Here is a 23,179-nt window from a genome sequence, read left to right as displayed (position 1 = left end):
CCTTCTGTGCCGGCAGCGCCCGCGGGGTGGCCGCGGCTGGGACGGGGGCTCACGCGGGGGCTGGTTCACCCAAAAGACACCCACCACCCTGGCGCAGGGTGGGAAACGGGGTCAGTGCTGGGATGGGGGGTGCCGGTGGCTGATGGGGGGCTGGCTGGCTCCCACGTAAGCCGGAGTGGTGGCTCGCCCCCAGGCTGGGAAGGCTCCTCTCAGCCCAGTTGCCGCTGGCGCAGGAAGGGGAATATTTGCTCCATGAGATCATGGTTTGCCGAAACGTAGCCAGCAACCCTCAGCAGTGTGCGGGGAGGTGACGCGTCCTGGGGTCACTGTGAAGAGGCGGCTGGCGGGATGGCAGTGCTGGTCCCCCCACCCTGGGCTCTCTGAGCCCCCCACCCGTGCTCGGAGGCTGCCCGCGCGCCCCGGGGGAGGGAGGCAGCTGGGGACCCTGCTGTGGGCCTGGGGACTGGCTGTAGCCCTGATGGGTGCTGCGTGGGGCGTGCCCCAGGCTGTCGGGTGCGTTCCTGGGTGCCTCTCCTCCTGCCACCCCCGCACCCTCCGCGGAGCACCCACCGTCCCCGGGGTGCCAGGCTGTGCACAGGGGGCTGCACTGGGTTACCCCCTGGCCGCCCCATCTGTCGCCCCAGGATGCGCCATCCCATTGAAACCTCGTAAACACAGGAAGGGCCGTGCCGTGCTGGTGGTGCTGAGCATGCCTCCCGCCCCCCGCCCAGCCCCACAGGGCCTGGGGCTGCCCTCTTGGCCCCCACTACCTTGCCCCCTTTCCAAGTGGGGTGCCAAGGGCGGCAGGTTGCTGCCCCGGCCACGCAGAGCCGGGGTCCCCAGCCCCAGTTCCCTGTGGCCATCCCCTCCCCAGGCTGCCCCAGAGGGATCGCCCCTACCCAGAGTGGGGTCCCCCCAGCCTGCTGGGGGGGGGGCACAGGGACACGTCCCTCTGGTTTGCAGGGGATGACACGGAGGGATGCCCTGGGACTGCCTGGAGTAAGGTCGCAGTGAAAAAGCAAAGCCACCGTGCTGTGCAGCCCCACCATGGCTCCCTTATCCTCCGGCCGGGCGCTGATTTGGCGGGTGTCTCGCAGTGGCCGTGCCCATCACCGTGACCCCATGGCTGGGCGGCCGCAGGGCTGCCCCGTGGGCTGGTTCCAGCTCGTACCGGTGCATGTGCTGGTGTCTGTCACGGCTCCCCTGGTGTGTGCATGCAGCTGATGGGAACGCTGTGTCCCCAGCCATGGTGGCAGCTGCCCCGGGACGTCCCCGCCGTGCGGTCCCCGTCCCCGCCGTTGGCAGCTCCGCGGGGTGCTGGCTCAGCCCTGCTCCCTGCCCAGCTCCTCCGACGGTTTCACGCCTGCAAACAAGCTGTAATTTAGGTCTAAATATAAGCGAGAGGGAAGGTGGCGAGCTGGTGGTGCACCCAGAGCAGAGCTGGGTGCAGGTGAGGGGCTGTGCCAGCCCCGGGGTGGCAACGGGTTGGGGTCCCAGCTTGGCCTCAGGGTCCCTGCAAACCTCAGCACGATCTTGCAGGAATGATGTAGAAATGTGGCAGATTTTGCTCATTGCTCTCATCCCCCTGTCACCCCATGTGTCTGGGACCACTGGTGTGTCCCCCTTGCCGCGCCACCTGTGCGGGTCACCGGGACTGACCCAGCCCGGACTCCTGCCCATGGCCCTCTCTTCCCACCAGCATCTCTGGGCTTGAGCCCCTGTCCGGGACTGCCCCTCATTTTGGGGTGCCTCTCATTCTGGGGTGTGCCTCACCTCCTGCTCGGGCATCCCTTGCCGTGCAGGTCGGGGTGCCATCCGCAGGGTTCCCCGGGGCAGGGGGTGCAGCCAGGAGCCCGGTGGGGTGCGGCACCCTCCCCGTGCCGCATCCCCGGCGCTAACCCTGCCCGTACCTCTGCCCCCAGCCTGCCTCTTCCGCTTCAACGTCCTCTCCCTGGTGTACCTGCTCTTCCTGCTGCTCCTGCCCTGGTTCCCGGGGCCCACCCAGCGCTCGGCCGGAGGTAAGGGGCTCAGCCCGGGGCGCGGGGACCGGGCAGGGCATGGTGGGCAGCACGCAGGCAGCTCTGGCCCGGGGGGAGCTGGGGGCAGCGTGGGGGCTGCCAGCCGCCCTCCAGCGGGTACCTGCCCTCCTTCCCCTGCGGTTTCCCCCCGGCTGGGCAGTGTGGCTCCGCATGGCAGCCTCACGCTGTTAATTATAGCCCGGCGCGGCTATTAATAGTCTTCCAGCTGCAAAATGGCCAGTTTTGAGCCCCAGCCTCATTAAGCAGAAACCTCAGGGCTGGGCTGTGCCCGCAGGGTGGGCAGGGATGGACCACGAGCAGCCCCTCCACCCTGCCTGGGCACGTGGGGCACGTCCCCCGCGGTGGGACATGGCGGGAGGGGGGGTGCAGGGGATGCATCACCCACGGTGGGTGCAAGGGACGTGTCCCCTTCACGGTGGGCACCGGGTGTCCGTAGCCCTGCTGCCTCCCTGCCCTCCGTACCATGCTGTAACACAAGCTGGCAGCGCCTGGCGTGGCCGCAGCTAAAAGCTCTGCCCTCTGAATATTTCATGGGCTCACACGGCCCCAGAGCCTGGGCGCTGCCGAGAGCCTTCGTGCGGGTTTACAGGAAAAAACAAGCGGAGGGAGAGTTTTTGGCCCAGAGCCGCCCCCCAGCCAGCGCGCAGCTGCGGTGGGCTCGCTGCCTGTCCTGTGGCCAGGAAAATGGGCGTGCGGCCCAGGGAGCTGGGTGGGATGGGGGGCACGGCTGCAGCTGGTGGAAGGTCTGACGGGTCTCACGGTGCGGGGGACCCCCAGCACTCGCCCCGCAGGATGTTCCATCAGGGATTGGGATAGGCGTGGTGGGCTGCATCCCGATGCCGGCCCTGGTGCGGTGGGGATGGGAAGCGCACGGGGCCAGCTAGGTGGGAGGGTGCTGCAGGGGCAAGGGGAGGGAGCGTGGTCCCAGGGTGCCGGCTCCCTGCATTGCCCTGTGCCTCAGTTTCTCCAGCAACGCAGCAGAAAGGGTGCTGTTAGGCTGTGCTGAGTGCGCGGTGAGACATGCAAGGCCCTGGTGGAACCACATCCCGGCGGCGGACCCCTGGCATCTCTAGGCACAGCGCAGTGCACCCCTTCCCAGCTCTTCCCAAGGGAGCTGGGTCCCCACTGGGGATGCTGGCACATCCCAGCGTCACCTTGAGCAATGGGTAATGGGGTGCCCGTGTCTCACAGGTCCCACTTGCTGCCTCCTCAAAACTCTGCTGGGGACCAGCATCCTCTTCCTCCTCGCACACTTTGTTTTCCAAATATGCCTGTACACGCTGCCCGTCCTGGTCCAGCTGCTGGGGCCCAGCTGTGAGTATGGGGTGCCAGGGCAGCCTGCCATGGGGGTGCCCACGCCTGCCCTTGCCCTCCTGCACCTCCACTCTCCCTGGCTTCACCCCCTCCCCACGGTGTCCCAGGGCTGGACCCCCAGATGGTGACATGTGGGTGCGGGGATCCCATCCTTCTGGGTGCTGGGGGGCTGCTGAGGCTCTGTGGGGTCCCAGCCACATACCCAGCTCTGGGGGCGTGCTGTGCCATGCCAGGGTGTCTGCTCATGGCCGCTGCACTGAGCACAGACCCCATCCTGGGCCCCCATGGATGTGGGGTGCTCTCCCCATGGGGAAGCCGCCTGCTCTGGGTCTTCCAAACTGAGCGCCTCCCTGCTTCCCCACAGGCAGCACCTGGGAGGTCCTTGCCCGGCACATCGGTGTCACCAGGTAAGTGTACCCCAGCGGTGTGGGGCTGGGGGCTCACAGTGGGGCTGGGGGCACCCCCGAGCCCTCTCCTGCCCCGCTCTCCCCCTCCAGGCTGGACTTGAGCGACATCCCCAACTCGGTGCGTCTCGTGGCACCCGACGTCGGCATCCTGCTGGTCTCGTCCCTCTGCCTGTGCCTGTGCCGCCGCCTTGTCCCCAAGGCCAGCGCTGCCACCCGCGGCCGGAGACCAGAGTCCCTGGAGCCCCTTGAGCGGGTGAGAGCCAAGCCGGGCGCCGTCGGCAGCATCCCACCCACCAAGCCCCTGCCAGCCTCCCCTGGGACACGGTGGCCGCCGTCCCCTCCCCAGGGCGGGTAGCCTGGGACATGGGGACTTGGCATGGGGACGTCCCCAGTGGCCGAGGACCCAGTTCGGGGCAGTTTTGGCCACCCGGCTGAGTGGGCAGCGGTGGAGGGCTGGATCGTCACGGCACCTCGTAGGGGCCGGGGTGACTCAGCCGCGGAGGAGTGCCTGTGTTTGCTCCCCCGTTGCCATAGGGATCCCGGCAAACAGCCCGGCCCCATGGCATCGGAGCGTGGTGCCCGCACCCCCAGGCTCCGCTAGCCCCCCCCCGGCAAACCCCCTGGGCTTAGGAAGGGCAGTGGGGCGGGCAATCATGGGGTGCTGGTACCCAGCTTGAGCTCGCCGGCAGGGTGCAGGGCTGGGTGCCGTGCCGTGCCGTGCCATGTCAGCCCTGCCTGGCGCTGCCGGCAGGGCACTGGGGCGCTGTGCTCGTGGCACCGGAGTCGCCCAGGCAGACACCCCAAGCTGACGGCACCTCCTAGCTCAGCAAACACCCCTCGGGGCTCAGCCCCGTCTTTGGGGTGCTCCCCACTGGTCCGGGCTGTTGTGGCGGCTCCGGCCGTGGCCAGGCGGTAATCGGAGCACCGGCCGACGCGAATGCCTTTGCTGTGAGCGCGGGGCCAGCGCGGGAGGCAGTCTGGAAAAAAGCTCAGTATTGGGAACCCGGGTGCCGGCGCCAAGAAAAACAGCAGCCTTTTGGAGGCGCTTTCCAAGCGGCTAATGAGATAAACACGGCCAGGTGCCGGGCTGCGCGCCCGCACCGCACCGGGCAGGGCGCCCCGGCCGTCCACCCGTGCTCTCCCTCAAGTGGGGAAACTGAGGCACGTCCAGGAGCAGCCTGGAGCTGGTGGGCTGCCCGGGGTCGGGCCGCGAGGCTCACGCCGTACTCTCCTCACCTGGCAGGGGGAAGAGGATGACGTGGAGTGGCACGGCGGCACGGCTGACGGGGACAAGCCACTCAGCGCCAGGCTGCGGGTGACGGCTCACTGGCTGCTCTGGGCGGCCGGGAAGGGCCTGGCCATCCTGCTGCTGGCCTTGGCTGGTGGGTATGGGACACGGGGGGCATGCCGTGAGCTGGGGGCGGGGGGGCATCTCGGTGGCTGTGCAGCCAGAGGGGATGCTCGGTCCTGGGGGGGGATGCTCGGGCGGGGGCTGCATGGCCGGAGGATGCTCAGCCACGCACTGACCGCCCACGGGGCGCTGCTCCCCAGGGATCACCCTGCCCTCCGCCTCCTCCAGCATCTACTACCTGCTCTTCGTGGGGCTGTGCACGTGGTGGGCCTGCCACCTCCCCACCAGCCGCGTGGCTTTCGACACCCTCTGCGTCCTTGTCGGCGTCTATGCCGGTGGCCACCTCCTCTGCCTCTATGCCTACCAGGCACCCTTCGTCCAGGGGGTCTTCCCGCCCCCCACCATCTGGGCAAGGTGAGTTCCTGGGAGGGGGCTGTGCCGTGGGTCCCCGTGCCACCCCAGCCCGGCACCCTGCTTGGTCCCCATCCCACTGCCAGCAGCAGCGGGTCCCCGGGGAGGGCGGCCGGAGGCTCCCCGGTGAAGCCGTGCGCCATGCCAGTGCCGGGGCGGGACCCTGGCTGGCAGTGGGGGTCCCGGCTCGGGTGGGTGATAATGCTACCAGCTCCATCCCCACAGGGTGTTCGGCTTCAAGGACATTGTCCTGTACCGCAACTGCTCCCGGCCCAACGCTCTGGTACTCAACACGGACCACCCTTGGCCCGTCTACGCCAACCCCGGCATCCTGCTCCTGCTCTACTACACCATGGCCACCCTGGTGAAGCTGCGCCGGCTGGACGCCAGGGTGAGGGGCTGCAAGACCCCGTGCCGATGCGTGGCAAGCCCTGATGCTCTGACCACCCCAGCCCAGGCACCGGGGGTGCCTGGTGGAAGGGAGGCAGGGGGCAGTGGGGTGCCTGCAGCTGGGGGGTGCCTCAGCAGGGGGCCGGGGCATGATCCTGCTCCCCCGGTGGCTGCAGTGGGGTGCCCTGAGCCGGCTTCTGCCTCTTGCAGAGAACCATGGCGCTGGCACAGCCGCCGGCGAGGTGCCCAGGGAGGGAGCTGGTAGAGCTGGAGAGCTGGCCCAAGGACACTGATGGTGTGGCTGAGGATGCCAAGGTGGGTTGGGGGCAGGGGCTGTGCCCCCCAAGCGATGCCCAAGCTGGGGGGGAATGGGTGTGGGGTGCTCCAGGGTCGGCTCTGAGCCCTCTCTGCCCCCCCAGCCCATGCTGTCCCCCAGCACCGGGAAGCCAGTCAGCGACCCCGAGAACTGCACCATCCACGTCATGGGCAACTTGCCGCAACCGGGTAAGCCCACCCCCACCGCCTCCCCCTCCCCAAGCCCTGCTTGCAGCCCGGGGGGGGCAGCTCACGGTCCCCCTCCCCGTGGCCAGGCAGGAGGCGTCCGGCGGAGCGGCTGCCCCTGCACACCCTGGGCCACGTCATCATGAACCAGAGCTACGTCTGCGCCCTCATCGCCATGATGGTAAGGGGCTGGGGAGGGGATGGGCACGGCGGGGGCACCTCCCAGATGGAGCCCGGGTGAGCGAGCGCATCCTGCCTGCCCGCAGGTGTGGAGCATCACCTACCACAGCTGGCTGACCTTCGTGCTGCTGCTCTGGGCGTGCCTCATCTGGACGGTGCGGAGCCGGCATCACTTCGCCATGATCTGCTCGCCCTTCCTCCTCCTCTACGGCATCGCTCTCTGCAGCCTGCAGTACGTCTGGGGCATGGATCTGGCGCCCGAGCTGCCCACCCGCGTCGGCTTCATGAGCCTCGCACAGCTGGGACTGGTGCACCCCAAATATCCCTGCTTGGACCTGGGGGCCAAGGTAAGCCCGGTGTCCCCATCCCTGTCCCCGCTGGGATCCGGCTGTTGCCACTCACTGCCTGTCCCCGCAGCTCCTGCTCACCCTCACCTTCTGGCTGCTGCTGCGGCAGTTCGTTAAGGAGAAGCTGCTAACGAGGAGGTGCCCGGCCACCCCGCTCCTGGAGGTGACCGTCTCGGACGTGGGTGAGGGCTCCTGGCGTCACCCGCTCGGGGGGGACCCTGCGCCGGGCTGAGCATCCCTGGGGTGCGAGTGCCTAGAGGCAGGCAGCTTCCAGGGAGGGGGGAACATGTGTGCCCCCCACCCAGCTGCCTGCAGCCCCCTCCCTGCCTTGCAGAGCCCAGCCGGCAGCGGGACGTGCTGAAGGCGCTGGGGGTTCTGGTGCGGGATTTCTACGCCAAATACTGGATCTGCGTCTGCGCCGGCATGTTCATCGTGGTGAGCTTCGCCGGGCGCCTTGTCGTCTACAAGATCGTCTATATGTTCCTCTTCCTCCTCTGCCTCACCCTCTTCCAGGTAGGGGGGCCCAGGGACCCCTCCCCATCCCCGTCCCCATCCCTGGCATGGCCCCGCTGACGTCCCCATCCCCACAGATGTACTACAGCCTGTGGCGCAAGGTGTTGAAGGGCTTCTGGTGGCTGGTGGTGGCGTACACCATGCTGGTGCTCATCGCCATCTACACCTTCCAGTTCGAGGACTTTCCCATGTACTGGCGGAACCTGACAGGCCTCACCGATGAGCAGTGAGTGTCCCCGACCCACCGCGGGGTCCCCGCCGCCGCCAGCCCCGTGGTGGCACCAGGGCATGGCCGAGGGATGCATTGCACATGGGGAAACTGAGGCGCGGGGGGGGTTGGGGTTGAACCCCAGTGTGCTGGCTCGACGCCGTGCTGGGATGGATGTGGCTCCGCGCTGACCCTCCTCTCCCTGCCCAGGCTGGGCGACCTGGGGCTGGAGCAGTTCAGCGTCTCCGAGCTCTTCTCCAGCACCCTCATCCCGGGCTTCTTCCTCCTGGCCTGCATCCTCCAGCTCCATTACTTCCACCGTCCGTTCATGCGCATCACCGACCTGGAGCACGTCCCTGCTGCCACCCCACCAACCAGCCGCATGCCCAGGTAGAGCCCCGTGCTGGGGTGAACCCCCCTGCACCCCGAATCCCCCGTCCCCGCACTGAGCTCTCCTCCTCGCAGGCCTGAGGAGCTGCACGGGAGCCGGCTGCTGCGGGATGCGGCCGCCGCCGAGAGCGCTGGGATGGGCGACTCCGACACCGCGTCACAGGGTACCGGGCAGGGATAGGGTGCTGGGAAGGGGCTGGGATGCATTGGGGTGTCCTTTAAGCTGGGATGGAGTAGGGAGATGCAGGGATGGATTGGGGCATCCTCCAAGCCAGGGAAGGGCTGGATGGGTGCAGGGATGGATTGGGGTGTCCTCCAAGTCTGGGAGGGTATGGGAATGGATTGGGGTGTCCTCCAAGTCTGGGAGGGTGTGGGAGTGGGTTGGGGCATCCTCCAAGCCAGGAAGGGGCTGGAGGAGTGCAGGGATGGATTGGGGTGTCCTCACAGCCTGGGAGGATACCGGGGTGGATTGGGGTGTTCTCCAAGCCATAGTGTCTTCGTGGGGCATCTGTGACGGTCCGTGTCCCCGCAGTGCCCACCAAATGGGGGCTGGTGCTGGAGCGCCTGATCGTGCTGGGCTGGACCTTCTCGGACATGCTGACCCGTGGGCAGGTCTTCGTGGGGCGCCTGCTGGAGCTCCACGTCCTCAAGCTGGTGGCCCTCTACACCGTCTGGGTGGCCCTGCAGGAGGTACCAGCCCCAGGACCCTGGGGCGGGGGGGCTCGGCCGGGCACCCCGGGGTGCTGACGCAGCTGCTGCCTCAGGTATCGCTGATGAACTTCTTGCTGGTGCTGCTGTGGGCCTTCGCCCTGCCCTACTGCCGCTTCCGCCACATGGCCTCCTGCCTCTCCACCGTCTGGACCTGCATCATCATCGTCTGCAAGATGCTCTACCAGCTCAAGATTGTCGACCCCAGCGAGTACTCCAGCAACTGCACCCAGGTGCCTGGGCGGCCTTGCCGGGGGGATGCCCGGATCTTGGGGTGCTTCTGGTGGCACGGGAGGGATTCCCTGGCTGGAGGTGGGGTCTGGCGGCAGGGGCGAGGGGTGCTGACACCCAGTGATGCTCCCCTTTGCAGCCCCAGCTCAACGGCACCAACCTGAGCCCGGAGGAGCTGGGCAACTCCACGCTGTACCACAGCCCAGTGGACCCCGCCAACTGGTTCGGCATCCGCAAGGGTTACCCCAACCTGGGCTACATCCAGGTGGGTGCGGGGACACCCCCAGTCCGTGGGGACCACGTCGGGGAATGCTTGGTGGCGTGCCGTGGTCCTGAGCACCTCCTCACCCCTCCCAGAACCATCTCCTGGTGCTGCTGCTGCTGGTGTTCGAGGCGGTGGTGTACCGGCGCCAGGAGTACTACCGCAAGCAGCACCAGCTGGTGGCCCCCGTCACCGAGACCATCTTCGAGGACATCTCCCGCGAGCACCTCGACCACGGCCTCGGCAGCTGTGCCAAATACTTTCTCAACTACTTCTACTACAAGTTTGGCTTGGAGGTGGGGAGCGGGTTCCGGAGGGGGGTCCCACCGCTCGCAGCACCTCGGGGTTGAGCCTCTGCGTTCCCTCCCCCCTCCCCAGATCTGCTTCCTGATGACGGTGAACGTGATCGGGCAGCGGATGAACTTCATGGTGATCCTGCATGGCTGCTGGCTGGTCGTCATCCTAACGCGGCGCCGGCGGGCGGCCATCGCCCGCCTCTGGCCCAAGTACTGCCTCTTCCTCGTCATCTTCCTCCTCTACCAGTACCTGCTGTGCGTGGGCATGCCGCCTGCCCTCTGCTTGGGTAAGGGGCAGGGGGCTATGGGGGGTGCCCATCCTTCGCAGGGGTCAGGGAGGTGGAGGTCTGGGCGTGGGCAGGCTGCCTGCCCTGGGTAAGGGGCCGGGGGGCCGGCATTGAGTGTGCCCACCGCCCCCCAGACTATCCGTGGCGCTGGAGCCGGACCCTCCCCATCAACTCGGCGCTCATCAAGTGGCTCTATCTGCCCGACTTCTTTGTGGCCCCCAAATCCACCAACCTCATCAGTGAGTACCCCCTCAGCCCCTGGCAGCCCCCTGCCCACGGGGTGCCCTGTCCCCCCCACTCCAGCCCCTGGCAGCCCCCTGCCCACGGGGTGCCCTGTTCCCCCACTCCAGCCCCTGGCAGCCCCCTGCCCATGGGGTGCCCTGTCCCCCCCACTCCAGCCCCTGGCAGCCCCCTGCCCACGGGGTGCCTGGCACACCCCGCCCATGGGGTACCCCAACCCCACCCATGGAGGTCCCATCCTGCTCCCCCAGGAGGCTGAGCAGAAGGGAGGTGGGAGGAGCTAAAAGAGCCACACCCCTTCGGGGCGGAGCTTGGTATGTGCCACACCCTTTTGGGAGGAGGAGCTGGGGAAGAGCCCTCCCCCTTTGGGAGGAGCTTAGTTGAAGTCCTGCCCCCTTTTGGGAAGAAGGAGGGGTCTGCAGAGAGCCACACCCTTGGGAGGGGCTTGATGAAAGCCACACCCCAATGAGGAGGAGGAGTCTGGGGACCACCAGGGCCCCCCAGGGGGCTTAATGAAACCCACATCCCAGGGAAGGCGTGGCTGGAATGCCACACCCCTTTGGGGAGGGGATCGTTGGGTGCCACGCCCTTTTCTGGGAGGGGCGTGGCCTATCAGAGCCCTGCCCCACCCCGGGCTGAGCCATGTGCCCGCAGACGACTTCCTGCTGCTGCTGTGCGCGGCCCAGCAGTGGCGGGTGTTCGAGGCCGAGCGCACCGAGGAGTGGCTGAGGGCGGCCGGCGAGAACAGCGACCGGCTCGACCTGGCGCGGGACCCCCGCAACCCCACGCCCAACTTCATCCACTGCCGGTGGGTGCCCGCCGCCACGCGGCACCGCGGCACGGGGCTGGCATGGGCGGGGGCTCCTGGGGCTACGGCGATGGGACTCCCCCCTCCGGGATGGGGCCTCTTGGGGTATGGACAGGATGGGACCCCCTGGCAGTGGGACCTGCTGCGCTGGGATTCCCTAGGATGGGGATGGGACCCCCTTGGGTTGGGGAGACCCTCCCCTCCATGCTGGGCTGGAACAGGACCCCCTGCCACTAGGATTGTACCCCCACATCTAGGACAGAAGCACCCCAAGGCTGTGCTGGGACCCCCGGGGGAGATACGGTGGTCCAGGACAGCCCGGGTGATGGTGCAGGACCCCTGTGGGCACCGGGACCCCACAGACAAGGCACTTTGTCCCCTAAGACGAGGTTGAGGCAGGGTCTGGGACCGTGCTGGTTTCGTTGGGGCGCGGGGTAGCACCTTGCTGCACCCCAAACCCAGGTGCAGCACCGGTGCTGGGAGGGGATGGGGACCCTGCTCTGAGCGCCCCATCCCACAGGTCATACCTGGACATGGCAAAGGTGGTGGTCTTCCGCTACCTCTTCTGGTTTGTCCTGGTGGTGGTCTTCATCACCGGGGCCACCCGCATCAGCCTCTTCGGCCTCGGCTACCTGCTGGCCTGCTTCTACCTCCTGCTCTTCGGCACCGCCATGCTGCGCAAGCCAGTACGGGCTCGCCTGGTGCTCTGGGACTGCCTCATCCTCTACAACATCACCGTCATCATCTCCAAAAACATGCTGTCGGTGAGGGCTGCGGGGCCCTGGCCATGCAACGGCCCCTGGGCTGCTCCTTGGGGCCACCCCCGCCCCGGGCATCCCCTGGGGAGAGGACGGGTGGCAGCCTTGTCCCCTTCTTGCATTCCCCGGGCAAACCCCGCGCTCTGCCCTCTCTCCCCGCAGCTCCTCTCCTGTGTCTTCGTGCAGCAGATGCAGAGCAACTTCTGCTGGGTGATCCAGCTCTTCAGCCTGGTCTGCACCGTCAAGGGCTACTACGACCGTGAGTTGCTGGCCTGGGGGGTCTGAGGGTGCAGGTTTGGGCTGCTGCCTGACCTGCCTGCATCTCTGCCTGCCAGCCAAGGAGATGGGCAAGGACCAGGACTGCTCGCTGCCCGTGGAGGAGGCGGGCATCATCTGGGACAGCATCTGCTTCTTCTTCCTCCTGCTCCAGCGCCGCGTCTTCCTCAGCTATTACTTTTTGCACGTCATGCTCGATCTCCAGGCCTCTGCCCTGCAGGCCTCCAGGTGGGGCTGGGGTCCTGGAGGGTCTCCATGGGGGCTGGGGTGCCGGTTTCCCCCTCACCCTCCTGATCTCCCTGCAGGGGCGTCGCACTGTTCAAGGCCAGCATCCTGAAGAGCATACGCTCCCACCAGCAAGCGGAGAAGAAGTCGCTGGCCCAGCTGAAGCGGCAGTGAGTGGGTTTTGGGGGGCATCTGGGACCCCTCCCCCTGCAGCCGCCAGCACCTTGGGGCACTCCTGTGTGCATGGGGTGGATGGGGGTGCCCCCGGGGGGTTTTGGGGGGCGGGCTCTGCAGCAGCCTCTGCCTGGCAGGATGGAGCGGATCCGAGCCAAGCAGGAGAAGTACCACCAGGAGCGGCTGCCCGGCGGCACCGGCGAGGGGCAGGATGAGGCCAGGCCAGGTGAGAGCTGGGGGGTCCCTCCCGTCCCCCCCACCCCGTCTCTGGGCACAGCAGGGTGACCGCAACCCATCGCCAACGCCTGTCCCGGTGGAACCCCACGGAGCATTGCGGTGAACCCCCCCCTCCCTGCCCCCTTGGCTCGCCCCTGCACCGGGGGTGGGTGCACCGAGCGTGGCCGTCCTCAGCCCCCCGATCTGCTGTTCCACAGCGCCCGGCAGCCCGGCGGACCCTTCCCGGCAGAGGGAGCGGTGGTGGCGGCCATGGTTAGACCACGCCGCAGGTACTGCCCCGGCACGGGGCCGTAACGGGGCGCAGCCCCTCGGCAAGGTCCCTCCGCTGGGGACTGCTAACACCCGCGGGGAGCGGCAGCAGCGGTGCTTTCGGCAAGGTGACACCCTGCATGTCTCCCGTCCCCGTGCTGGGCTGCAGGGCACTAACCAGGGCTTCTCCGCTTCCCAACGCTAACGGGGTGTTGGACTGGGGGTGCCGGGCTGGGTCTGGGGTTACCGGCAGTGGTCGCCTCCAAATGCCGGCACCGCAGGGACCGTGCTTTGGGAGCGTGGGAGTTGTCTTTGTTCCCAACGGAGATCCCCACGAGTGTCCTCAGCACCACGCCGGCACCGCCGTGTCAGGCAGAGAGACCTGGGGAGGTGGTGGCTGTGCCGTGCCACCGGGAGCCGTGCCACCGGGCACCAGCCATGCCGCGACACCCCGTGCCGTTGGCACTGGCTGTGCTGTGACGCCCCCCTCCCCGTGCTGCCCTGGCAGTGCTGCATTCAGGGGAATACTTCCTCTTTGAGTCGGACAGCGAGGAGGAGGAGGAGGCGGCGGCGGTGCCGGAGGAGCCGCGGCCGAGCAGGCAGAGCGCCTTCCAGGTGAGCGTGGTTGGGGGGCCGGAGGGGCGTCTGGCGGTGCCCATGGGGTGCTGACAGCCCCGCTCCCCGCTCCAGCTCGCCTACCAAGCCTGGGTGACCAACACCAGGACGGCGCTGCGGCAGCAGGAGCAGGAGCAGCCAGAGACACCCGGTGCCGAGGTCACTGCAGGTGGGTCTGGCTCACCCCAAAATGGGGCTGCGGGGGCCGGGGTGGGACACAGCCCTGTCCTGCACCCACTGTTTGCCCTGGCAGTGGTCAGCATCCCATAATGGGGCATTGCCTCAATGGGGTTCCCAGTGTGTGTGTGTGTGTGTGTCTGACCCTTGCAGGGGACAACGGAGGGAGGGAGGAAGAATTGGAGGTGCCCGAAGAGGCTGAAGGCGAGGAGGAAGGCTCTGGTAGGTGGGCGGCAAGACCGCAGCATATGGGGGTACTGGGGGGGTGGGTCTGAGCGGGTGTGAAGTGACACCCACCCCTGCCTCGCCCCAGCAGAGCGCGGCAACGTGGTGCAGCGGGCGCTGAACACCCTGCGGTTCCTGTGGGTGCTGTGCCGGGCCATGGTGGACGGGCTGACGCAGTGGCTGGACACCTGCACCCGGGAGCACGCCGACATGTCCACCGTCCTGCGCCTCGAGAGATACGTCCTCACGCGCCGGCTGGCCACGGTGAGCCCCGGGGGACACACACCGGGGCACGGGGTGGGCGGTGGCAGCCCTGCGCTGGCGCTGACCCCCTGCCCACTGCAGGGAGAGGATGTGCACCGTGGGGTCCTGGATGAGCTCTACCTGCCGCCACCGGAGGAGCCCCCCGAGGAGCCGAGCCTGCAGGGGGCGAGGGGTGCGGACCCCCAAAACGGCATCGCTTCCAGGCAGGTGCATAGATACCCCCCGAGGGGGCAGCCGGTAGCGCTGCAGGCAGGGGCTGGTGGGCAGGGGGCTCACCCCTGTCCCCGTGCCATCCCCAGTGGGCAGCGAGGAGCCGCACCCGCCCCGGTGGGATGCCCGCTGCCCACCGGCAGCCAGGAGCAGGTGGCAACGTGGGGGTCCCGGATGGCCGGGTCTCGGGAGCTCCTGGCCCTGCCCCAGAACCGCAGCCGGACGGCTGGCGAGCTCCTCCTGAGCAGGTACGGGGATGTGGGGATGGTGGGGATGGGGCCGGGGGGGCAGTGGGGGTGGCTCACCCCCCCCCCAACACCCCGCAGGCGGCTGTACTTCCCCGAGCTGGAAGAATCGGAGCAGTTCTATCGGTCCCACAACCGGTTCCTGAAGCTGCTGCTGGCTGGGTACCGCTGCGTGGCCGCCCACTCCGAGCTGCTCTGCTACTTCATCATCATCCTCAACAACATGGTGACCGCCTCCGTCATCTCCCTCTTCCTGCCCATCCTCGTCTTCCTCTGGGCCATGCTCTCCATCCCCCGGCCCAGCAAGCGCTTCTGGATGACGGCCATCATCTTCACCGAGGTGGGCAGGGGGTGGCCGGGGAAGGGACGACGCCACCCAGCCCCCGGCTGCCACCCACTGACCCCAACATCCCCGCAGGTGATGGTGGTGGTGAAATACCTCTTCCAGTTTGGGTTCTTCCCCTGGAATGGCTACGCCATGCTAGTGCGCAACGAAGGGAAGCCCTTCTTCCCACCCCGCATCCTGGGCTTGGAGAAGACCGACCGCTACATCAAGTACGACCTCATCCAGCTCCTGGCGCTCTTCTTCCATCGCTCCCTGCTGCTGGTGAGCTCCAGGGCATGGGTACCACCGTGGGCATCGCCTGGGCGGGCGTCCTCGGGAGCTGGAGGGGCTCCTGGGGGTGATGGGGGCTCTGGAGAGCACCCAGTGGGTGCTTGGTGGCTTTGCCTTGGTTTCTATGCACGGCACCCGTTGCTGGTTGGGTCTCTGGGGTGCGATGGGGGGGCGAGGCGCGTGGGTTGGGGGGCAACAGGAACGACATGCCTCTGACTGTGCTTCTCCCCAGTCCTATGGGCTGTGGGACCATGAGGAGAACCCCTTCCCCAAGAAGAAGGTGGAGGCGGAGCGGGTGGAGGATGAGGAAGAGGAGAGGCGTGAGGAAGCAGCGTCCCTGCCGCTGGCGGTGGGCGAAGAAGGGACGGAGGCGGGGACACCGGGTGCAGCCATGGGGCCGGAGCCGGAGGGCGATGCCGTGGGGCAAGAAGAGGGGGCCGGTGCCACGCAGCTGCGCTTCAGGAGGAAGAAGCGTCGGGGGAAGAAGCAGCCGGAGGCGGCTCCAGAGGAAGGTGAGCACCAGTTTCCAGCCCTCGTGCCCTGGCGAGGGGCGAGGCTGGTGTCCCCCGGGGTGGAGGGGTGCTGGGGCTGGGCAGGATACGGCCCTGCAGGACCCCAGGCTGTGATCCATGCTGTGCCTCAGTTGCAGGGGATGGGGAGGAGGAGGAGGAAGAGGAGGAAGAGGAGGAGGAAGAGGCAAAACAAAGCCACGCTCAGAAGAAGCTGAAGGCATTTGGGCTGCGGGTCAAGCTCTTCTTCCTCACCATGTGAGTGCCCTGTGGCACTGGCTGCGGGGGGGGATACAGGGTGCAGCCCCCCAGTCACCCATCTCCTCTGTCCCCTGTCCCCTCCAGGGCGCAGAACATGTACCGGCCGGTGCACCGGTTCTTCTGGGACATCCTGCACACCCAGCACCGGGCGGCCACCGACGTCTACGCTTTCATGTTCCTGGCCGATGTCGTTGACTTCATCATCATCATCTTCGGCTTCTGGGCCTTCGGGGTGAGCAGGGCGTTCCCACAGGGCACCAACCGGCCAGCTCCCACCACGGGGTCAGGCCGGGACGTATCCTGACCTCTCCTGCATCCCCAGAAACACTCGGCAGCTGCTGACATCACCTCCTCGCTGTCGGATGACCAAGTGCCGGAGGCCTTCCTGGTCATGCTGCTCATCCAGTTCACCACCATGGTCATCGACCGCGCGCTCTACCTCCGCAAGACCGTGCTGGGCAAACTCATCTTCCAGGTCATCCTGGTCTTCAGCATCCACCTCTGGATGTTCTTCATCCTGCCGGCCGTCACCGAAAGGTACCGAGCATCCCCCAAGGACGATCCCACGGGCACGGCTTGGTCCTAGGGTGGCACCTTTGTGTCCCCGAGCCCACGTGGTGGCCGAGCCTGGCCAGGGAGGTGGCCAGAGGGGTGACACCTCCCTCCCACAGGTTGTTCAGCCTCAACACGGTGGCCCAGCTGTGGTACTTTGTGAAGTGCATCTACTTCTCGCTGTCAGCCTACCAGATCCGCTGCGGCTACCCCACGCGCATCCTGGGCAACTTCCTTACCAAGAAATACAACCACCTCAACCTCTTCCTCTTCCAGGGGTATGGCACGGGGCCGCGCGGACCCGCGGGCGCTCGGAGGGTGCTGTACCAGCCCCCTCTCCCTGTGTTCCCCCCAGGTTTCGCCTCGTGCCCTTCCTGGTGGAGCTGCGGGCCGTCATGGACTGGGTCTGGACAGACACCACACTCTCCCTCTCCAACTGGATGTGCGTGGAGGACATCTACGCCAACATCTTCATCATCAAGTGCAGCCGTGAGACAGAGAAGGTACAGCCTCACTGTGCTGCGAAAGGCCCCCCAGTAAGCCCCTTTTTGCTTGGGGTCACCCCAAGCCCACCTGGCACCGTGTACTGTCTCCCCCCACCAGAAATACCCCCAGCCCAAGGGGCAGAAGAAGAAGAAGATTGTGAAGTACGGCATGGGGGGCCTTATCATCCTCTTCCTCGTGGCCATTATCTGGTTCCCACTGCTCTTCATGTCGCTGGTGCGCTCCGTGGTGGGTGTTGTGAACCACCCCATCGACGTCACCGTCACCCTCAAGCTGGGGGGGTACGAGGTGAGGATTGGGGGGTGCTGGGGTGCCCAGCCCGGATGCCGGGGTCCCCTGCCCAGCTGATGGGTGGCCTGTCCCCTCCCCACAGCCTCTGTTCACCATGAGCGCCCAGCAGCAGTCCATCCAGCCCTTCACCCCCCAGGACTATGAAGCCCTCACCAACCAGTTTGAAAGGCAGCCGGTAAATCCTCCCCACACACAAACTCCCCCCCTTCCCCACTCCATCCCCCTGGGTGCCTGGGGGGCGGGGGGCTGGCAGAGCCAGGAGTGCCCCAGGGTAGGGGGGTGTCCATGGGTGGGGGCTGAGTTGTGCCTCTCCCCGGCACCCGGTGCCAGGTGGCCATGCAGTTCATCACGCTGTACGGCTACGAGGACATCGTGACGGCCCGCATCGAGGGCAGCTCGGGCTCGCTCTGGAGCATCAGCCCCCCGAGCCGGGAGCAGATGCGGCGCGAGCTGCAGAACGGCTCCTCCGACATCACCCTCCGCCTCACCTGGACCTTCCAGAGGTACCACCGGCACGGTGTTGGGGGGCGGGGGGGGGGACAGCCCTGCCTGCATCCCCCCCCCCGCCAACACACTGAGCCTCTGCTCCCCGCAGGGACCTGGGCAAGGGGGGGACAGTGGAGCACACCTTCGACAAACACACCACCGACCTGCAGCCCGGTGCGCCCCAGCGCGTGGAGCTGGCCCAGCTGCTGCAGGGCACCCGCGACACCCCCGTGTGAGTGTCCCCGGGGTCACGGATGGACCCCCCCCTCCACTGCTTGGTGGGATGGTGCCCCCCCACCCTGCTCACCCCATTCTCTTGCAGGCAAGTGCCCAAACTCTTTCCCAAATACATCCGGGCACCCAATGGCCCTGAAGCCAACCCTGTCAAGCAGCTGCTGCCAGGTGGGTCCCACCATGTGTTGTTCCCCCCCACCCCTTCCAAAAAAAATCAGTGTTGGGGGCACATCGGTGGCTGTGCTGTGCCCTGACGGTGCCACCCCCCCCCCGGCAGACGGGGAGGATAGCTACCTGGACGTGGAGGTGCAGCTGAAACGGGAGCGTGCAGGCGCCGGCCGAGGGGGCGAAAGCTTCTTGGAGTGGTGGGTGGTGCGGCTGAAGGAAGCCCCCCCCCACGATGGCAACATCCTGCCCATGGTCATCTTCAATGATAAAGTCAGCCCCCCCAGCTTGGGCTTCTTGGCTGGCTACGGGTACGTGGAAGGGGTGTGTGGGGTGGGGGAGGCACCAACTGCACCCCAAAAGCACCCGAAAGAGGTGCTAAGCCAAGGAGGGGGTGGTGGGATACAGGATGCGCCCCCGCCTCTTGCAGGATCATGGGGCTGTACGTCTCCATCGTGCTGGTGATCGGGAAGTTCGTGCGGGGTTTCTTCAGCGAGATCTCGCACTCCATCATGTTCGAGGAGCTGCCCTGCGTGGACCGCATCCTGAAGCTGTGCCAGGACATCTTCCTGGTGCGGGAGACGGGGGAGCTGGAGCTGGAGGAAGAGCTCTACGCCAAGCTCATCTTCCTCTACCGCTCTCCCGAGACCATGATCAAGTGGACGCGGGAGAAGGAGTAAGGGGAAGGGGCTCCAGGCCCCCACCCCGCTCCCAGGGCCATCACCGCCAATGCCTTAACCAGTCCCCGACACCCCCCCCCGCAAAGCTGGGGCCTCATCCTGCCGGGGGAGGCAGTGGGATGGAGGGTGCTCAGCACTCGCTTTTAGGGAGGAATGTTTTTTTTCTCATGTTGCTTTGAAGCCATCCGACCTGTGGAGACCACGTCGTGCCTTCCCGGGGTGGGGTGGGGAAGCAGGAGCCGGCCGCCCCCCACCTGCTGGGCGCCCCTGGCTGCCGGGTTGGAAGGGGGGGGTGGTCAGGAGCTGGCCTGTGCCCCCTCCCCACTTCCCACAGCCCTGCTCCAGAACCAGGTTGAACTCAAAAAAGCAATAGCCCCCCAGAACAGGGGGCCCTGGGTCATGGTCCCCCCCGCCAAGCCGAGGGGGGGGCTGGCAGCCCGAGTTGGACTCTAGATACTACTTGTGATTTTTGGTTTCTCTGTTTTGTTGGTTTTTTTAATTAATTCAAACGGTTTATTTATACAGATATCTAATAAAACAAAAGCGAGGCCTCTCTGGCTGATGTGCCGCTGGGGCAGGGACAGGTGCGTGCAGGGGGGGAGTGGGGACCTGCTGCCCCTGGGGAGTACCAGCACCCCTGGCCCCCACTGAATGGGGGCTGGGGGCTCTCCCTGCCCCCTGGCTGTAACCAAAATGGGGTGTAAAAGCAGCTGCCTGGAGGCCAGTGGCCAGCAGGGGCTCTGGTCCCCCACCATCCTATAGGGAGTCCCTGGGAGGGGGATGCCACCCAGCCTCCCCGGTGCCCCACAGGGACAGAGGTCTGTGTCCCGCGCTGTTCCCAGCCCCTTCAGCTCTCGCCAGGCTTCTCATCCTCCAGCGGCACCTCCTGGCTCTGCTGCTTCATCTGTGCACTGCAAGGGATGGACACAGCGTGGACGGATGGACACAGCCTCGGGGGCCGAGCCGGCAGGGAGGAGACCCCCATCCTCCCTACCTGCAGATCCTGCGCTGGGCCTCAGCACGCACGTAGGGTGGCAGCGTGGCAAGGGGACCCTGTAAGAGAGAGGCCGTGGGTATGGGACCCCCGTCGCTGAGGAGAGCTGCCCTGCTGTGCCCCAAAAGCCTTACCAGTTCCTTGAAGGTGAGGCGGCAGCTGTAGCACAGCAGTGGGATGAAGGCAGCTCTGCTCTCAGCCCTGCGGGGACAGAGACCCTCAGCGGTGCCGGTGTGGTGGCGCCGGTGCCAGCACGGCATCCCCTGTGCCCACACACTCACCCCACTGCTGGGGCGTCCTGGCAGCACCCGTCCCCCGCCGGCTCCGGCTCATCCATGATCAACGTGGGCTCCAGGGCCAACTCCTCCTCTGCAAGAGCAGGAGGGCAGGGCTGTGACTGGGGGTGCATGGCTGCCCCTATAATCCCCTGCGTCCCCCACCACCTGCCCCACTCACCCCCGGCGATGTCCAGGGCACACAGACAGAGCAGGCAGCGCTCGGACTCGCTGCTCGCCTTGGCCGGAGCCGGGCTCAGCTTCTCACCCGTCCTGCAGCCAACACGGGGAGGGGGTGAGCGGGTGCACCCCTGCTCGCCCCCAACACCACCCCGGGGTTCCCCTGCGCAGGGGATGCCATACCGGTAGACGGTGCTGATGGTGGCGGGGAAATCCTCCTGCAGCCCCAGGAGGAAGCTCTCCATCAGGCGGTGGATGCTGGGCTTCTCCCGGCGCTGGGGGAGCAAGCGGAGAGGGCAGGGGTGGGATGGTGGGGTGCCATCCCCGCCGCAGGGACGCAGAGCTCAGGATCCCCCCGCGGGGGACAGTACACCCCTACCTTGGTGGGGAGGGGCGGCGTGATGACGGTGGGGACCTCAAAGAAGTGGTTGTAGAAGGCAATCTCCTTGGCCATGTACTCCCGCATGGGACGCACCACCATCACATCGCCATGGCGGTCGTCCATGAAGCCCTGCGGATGCGCAGGCTGCCGAGGAACCGCGCCAACACCAAGCCACAGACCTCCCCGCCCCGCAACCATGGCTTCGTGTCACCCCTCTGGGCGAGGACAGCCATCCCCAGGTTGGGGACAGGGTGCCGGCAGGCTGCTCACCGTGTCAACGGCGAGGAAGGCGCCGCGACCCAGCGCCAGGTTGGTGAGGAGCTTGATGGCCACGCGGGTGCAGCTCTCGCCCGTCATCACCTTGGCATAGCCCCTGGTCCGCGCCGTCTGCAGGATGAGGTGGGTCCTAGAGGACAAGGTGATGCCGGCTCAGAGCTACCGTGCCACACCTGGTGCTGATTATGGTCAGGATCAGCCCCTCACCGCAGCATCTGCAGAAGCTCCTCTCTTGCCGTCGACGTCTCCACGGCCTCAAAGAGCCGTAGCAGCTCCTGGGTGCGGGCAGCAGCGGGCAGGCGGGAGGCAGCCGGGTCCCCCACTGGGGCGCTGAGGCTGGGTGGCGAGGTGCCATCGTCCCGGTCCCCCTCCTGCCGCTGCTGCTGGATGAAGCCCTCCACGGCCTCCTTGTAGGAGGGGCCAGGTTCTCCGGAACCCCCCGGCCCCGGCCGCAAGATGGATGCGGGCAGCTCCAGCGCCTGCAGGGCACAGATCAGGGTGGGGCTGGCGGCAGCCAGGCACATCCCCCTGCCCCAGCGTGTCCCCACTGCCACCCCGTACCTGCTCCAGGTGGGCCAGGTGATAGGGGAAGCCAGTCGCCTGCAGCAGGGTCTCCATGCGGGCCAGGCTCTGCTCCCGCTGCGCCGGGCTCTGCCCAAGCACTGCTCCCTCTGCAAGGCAGGCGGGCAGCACCGGGGCCACCGCCGTGGTGAGAAGGGGTCACCTACCTCTCACCCTTCCGGTGAGGGGGACACCCTGGGGTGCCACAGCCTGGCTGGGCTTGGTGGAATCCCCCAAGCCCTGGCATGGTGTACATGGACCCTACACTGGGTGCAGGCAGCAGGGCAGGGAACACGCAGTGGGGCCAATCCTTACCGTCAACGTAGATGAGGCTGGGGATGAAGCGGAGCCTCTTGGCTGTCTCCCGGCTGAGCCCCTGGCAGAGGCACAGGGTGAAGGGGGTGGGTGAGCCGTGCCTCCCCAGACCCTCCCTGTCATCCCCACTCTTACCTCCTGGACCTGCCGGAGCATGGCGCTGGAGGATGGCCCCCCCGACAGTGCCAGCAGCACCTGCACAGACAGAGGGATGGTCACTGGCCCTGGAGGTGCCACTGGGGTCTCCCTGATGTCCATGTCCCGTCCCCCCCAGGTACCTTCTCTCCTGGGAAGATGACACGGTTCTTGCCCAGCATCGCGCGGAACTTGTGCACGAAGTACTCACGGAAGCAGCCCCTGCAGGGACGCAGGGATGTGGGGGCACAGCCCTGAGCCGTGGCGTGTCCCATGGCCCCCAGCCCGCGTGTCCCCAAGCCCCACATCTCCAAGCCTCAATGGCCCTGAGAACCGATGTCCCCAAGCCACAATATTCCTATGCCCTGCTGTCCCCAAGCCCCCTGTCTCCAGGCCCTGCTGCTCCCAAGCCTTTATGTTGTTGAGACCCACTGCCCCACGCCGTGCTGTCCCCAAGCCCCAACGTCCCCAAGCCCCAATGTCCCCGGTCCCGGTCCCTCACCGGCAGAAGGCGTCCCCGAGGCGGATGACGAGGGCGGCAGAGCCCTGCCCGCACTTCACGCAGGGTCGTGGGTGGCTGCGGGGACACAGGCGGTCACCGAGCTGAATCGGGGACACAGGCACCCCAGGGTGGTACTGGGCGGGGGGGTGGCGATCCCAGTCCTCAGGGCAGCACCAGGGGGTACCGGGAACGGTACTAGGGGGGGTACGGAAAGCAGCACCGGGAGACACCGGGGAGATACCGAAGGAGTACCGGGGGGATACTGGGGGCAGCACCGGAGGGGGATTGGTGGCAGCACCAGGCGCAGCCCTGGGGGATACCGGAGGGATAATGGGGACAGTACCAGGGGGGTACCGGAATGATAACGGGGACAGAACCGGAGGCACCTCCAGGGAGTACCGGAGGGATACCAGGAACAGTACGGGGGGGACCGGGGCGATACCGGGGGGGTTCCCGAGGGTAGGACCAGGGGGGTACTGGGGCGAGTCCCGGGAGGTAGCAAGGGGGAAACACCCAGGGGGTACCGGGGCCGGTACCGCGACCAGCCCGGGTCCCATCTCGGGCTCCCACCTGTGTCCGGGGGCGCGGCGGCGCCGTGCCGATGCCATGTCCGCCCCGCACCCTCCATCCTCCCCCGCCGCCTCGCACATGGCGGCCCCGGCTCGGCCCGGCCCGGCCCGGCCCGTCGGGCTCCGCTGGCGTCGCGCAGCGATGACGCGCCGG

The 23,179-nt window shown here is 67.2% G+C and overlaps 2 protein-coding genes across 3 annotated transcripts in view; one reads left to right on the top strand and one right to left on the bottom strand.

Annotated features, from left to right (window-relative positions):
- PIEZO1 (piezo type mechanosensitive ion channel component 1 (Er blood group)) overlaps window positions 1–19,387 on the top strand; it is a 24,829-nt gene extending 5,442 nt beyond the window's left edge. For both annotated transcript variants that reach the window (XM_064459760.1, XM_064459758.1), the window contains exons 2-51: window positions 1,923–2,018; window positions 3,231–3,353; window positions 3,718–3,760; window positions 3,851–4,013; window positions 5,004–5,142; window positions 5,312–5,525; window positions 5,748–5,913; window positions 6,123–6,227; window positions 6,332–6,416; window positions 6,503–6,594; window positions 6,680–6,940; window positions 7,011–7,122; window positions 7,275–7,453; window positions 7,531–7,679; window positions 7,872–8,051; window positions 8,127–8,215; window positions 8,584–8,741; window positions 8,816–8,992; window positions 9,130–9,255; window positions 9,348–9,548; window positions 9,631–9,835; window positions 9,970–10,074; window positions 10,730–10,883; window positions 11,404–11,647; window positions 11,804–11,900; window positions 11,977–12,145; window positions 12,223–12,312; window positions 12,454–12,542; window positions 12,751–12,822; window positions 13,311–13,417; window positions 13,493–13,586; window positions 13,748–13,816; window positions 13,908–14,083; window positions 14,165–14,286; window positions 14,383–14,541; window positions 14,620–14,878; window positions 14,957–15,145; window positions 15,387–15,666; window positions 15,798–15,921; window positions 16,009–16,156; window positions 16,247–16,461; window positions 16,596–16,754; window positions 16,832–16,979; window positions 17,080–17,268; window positions 17,354–17,446; window positions 17,602–17,774; window positions 17,867–17,989; window positions 18,080–18,159; window positions 18,269–18,467; window positions 18,587–19,387. In XM_064459760.1, the coding sequence (XP_064315830.1) occupies window positions 1,923–2,018; window positions 3,231–3,353; window positions 3,718–3,760; window positions 3,851–4,013; window positions 5,004–5,142; window positions 5,312–5,525; window positions 5,748–5,913; window positions 6,123–6,227; window positions 6,332–6,416; window positions 6,503–6,594; window positions 6,680–6,940; window positions 7,011–7,122; window positions 7,275–7,453; window positions 7,531–7,679; window positions 7,872–8,051; window positions 8,127–8,215; window positions 8,584–8,741; window positions 8,816–8,992; window positions 9,130–9,255; window positions 9,348–9,548; window positions 9,631–9,835; window positions 9,970–10,074; window positions 10,730–10,883; window positions 11,404–11,647; window positions 11,804–11,900; window positions 11,977–12,145; window positions 12,223–12,312; window positions 12,454–12,542; window positions 12,751–12,822; window positions 13,311–13,417; window positions 13,493–13,586; window positions 13,748–13,816; window positions 13,908–14,083; window positions 14,165–14,286; window positions 14,383–14,541; window positions 14,620–14,878; window positions 14,957–15,145; window positions 15,387–15,666; window positions 15,798–15,921; window positions 16,009–16,156; window positions 16,247–16,461; window positions 16,596–16,754; window positions 16,832–16,979; window positions 17,080–17,268; window positions 17,354–17,446; window positions 17,602–17,774; window positions 17,867–17,989; window positions 18,080–18,159; window positions 18,269–18,467; window positions 18,587–18,836 (7,439 nt within the window). In that variant the 3' untranslated portion in view covers window positions 18,837–19,387. The remainder of the gene's footprint in view (window positions 1–1,922; window positions 2,019–3,230; window positions 3,354–3,717; window positions 3,761–3,850; window positions 4,014–5,003; window positions 5,143–5,311; window positions 5,526–5,747; window positions 5,914–6,122; window positions 6,228–6,331; window positions 6,417–6,502; window positions 6,595–6,679; window positions 6,941–7,010; window positions 7,123–7,274; window positions 7,454–7,530; window positions 7,680–7,871; window positions 8,052–8,126; window positions 8,216–8,583; window positions 8,742–8,815; window positions 8,993–9,129; window positions 9,256–9,347; window positions 9,549–9,630; window positions 9,836–9,969; window positions 10,075–10,729; window positions 10,884–11,403; window positions 11,648–11,803; window positions 11,901–11,976; window positions 12,146–12,222; window positions 12,313–12,453; window positions 12,543–12,750; window positions 12,823–13,310; window positions 13,418–13,492; window positions 13,587–13,747; window positions 13,817–13,907; window positions 14,084–14,164; window positions 14,287–14,382; window positions 14,542–14,619; window positions 14,879–14,956; window positions 15,146–15,386; window positions 15,667–15,797; window positions 15,922–16,008; window positions 16,157–16,246; window positions 16,462–16,595; window positions 16,755–16,831; window positions 16,980–17,079; window positions 17,269–17,353; window positions 17,447–17,601; window positions 17,775–17,866; window positions 17,990–18,079; window positions 18,160–18,268; window positions 18,468–18,586) is intronic.
- Window positions 19,327–23,179, bottom strand: CTU2 (cytosolic thiouridylase subunit 2). The gene is made up of 15 exons (XM_064459761.1): window positions 23,027–23,179; window positions 22,457–22,531; window positions 22,098–22,176; window positions 21,955–22,014; window positions 21,820–21,880; window positions 21,505–21,614; window positions 21,151–21,422; window positions 20,938–21,073; window positions 20,665–20,796; window positions 20,469–20,560; window positions 20,287–20,378; window positions 20,112–20,199; window positions 19,965–20,031; window positions 19,831–19,889; window positions 19,327–19,747 (listed from the first exon to the last, which is right to left on the bottom strand). The coding sequence occupies exons 1-15, from the start codon at window positions 23,104–23,106 to the stop codon at window positions 19,684–19,686; spliced, it is 1,467 nt and encodes a 488-aa protein (XP_064315831.1). The 5' UTR covers window positions 23,107–23,179; the 3' UTR covers window positions 19,327–19,683.

This window comes from Phalacrocorax carbo, chromosome 8, assembly GCF_963921805.1.
Source record: "Phalacrocorax carbo chromosome 8, bPhaCar2.1, whole genome shotgun sequence".
Classification (NCBI taxonomy): domain Eukaryota; kingdom Metazoa; phylum Chordata; class Aves; order Suliformes; family Phalacrocoracidae; genus Phalacrocorax; species Phalacrocorax carbo.
The sequence above is the reverse complement of the archived record's forward strand: the minus strand, read 5'-3'. Positions and strand labels throughout refer to the sequence as shown.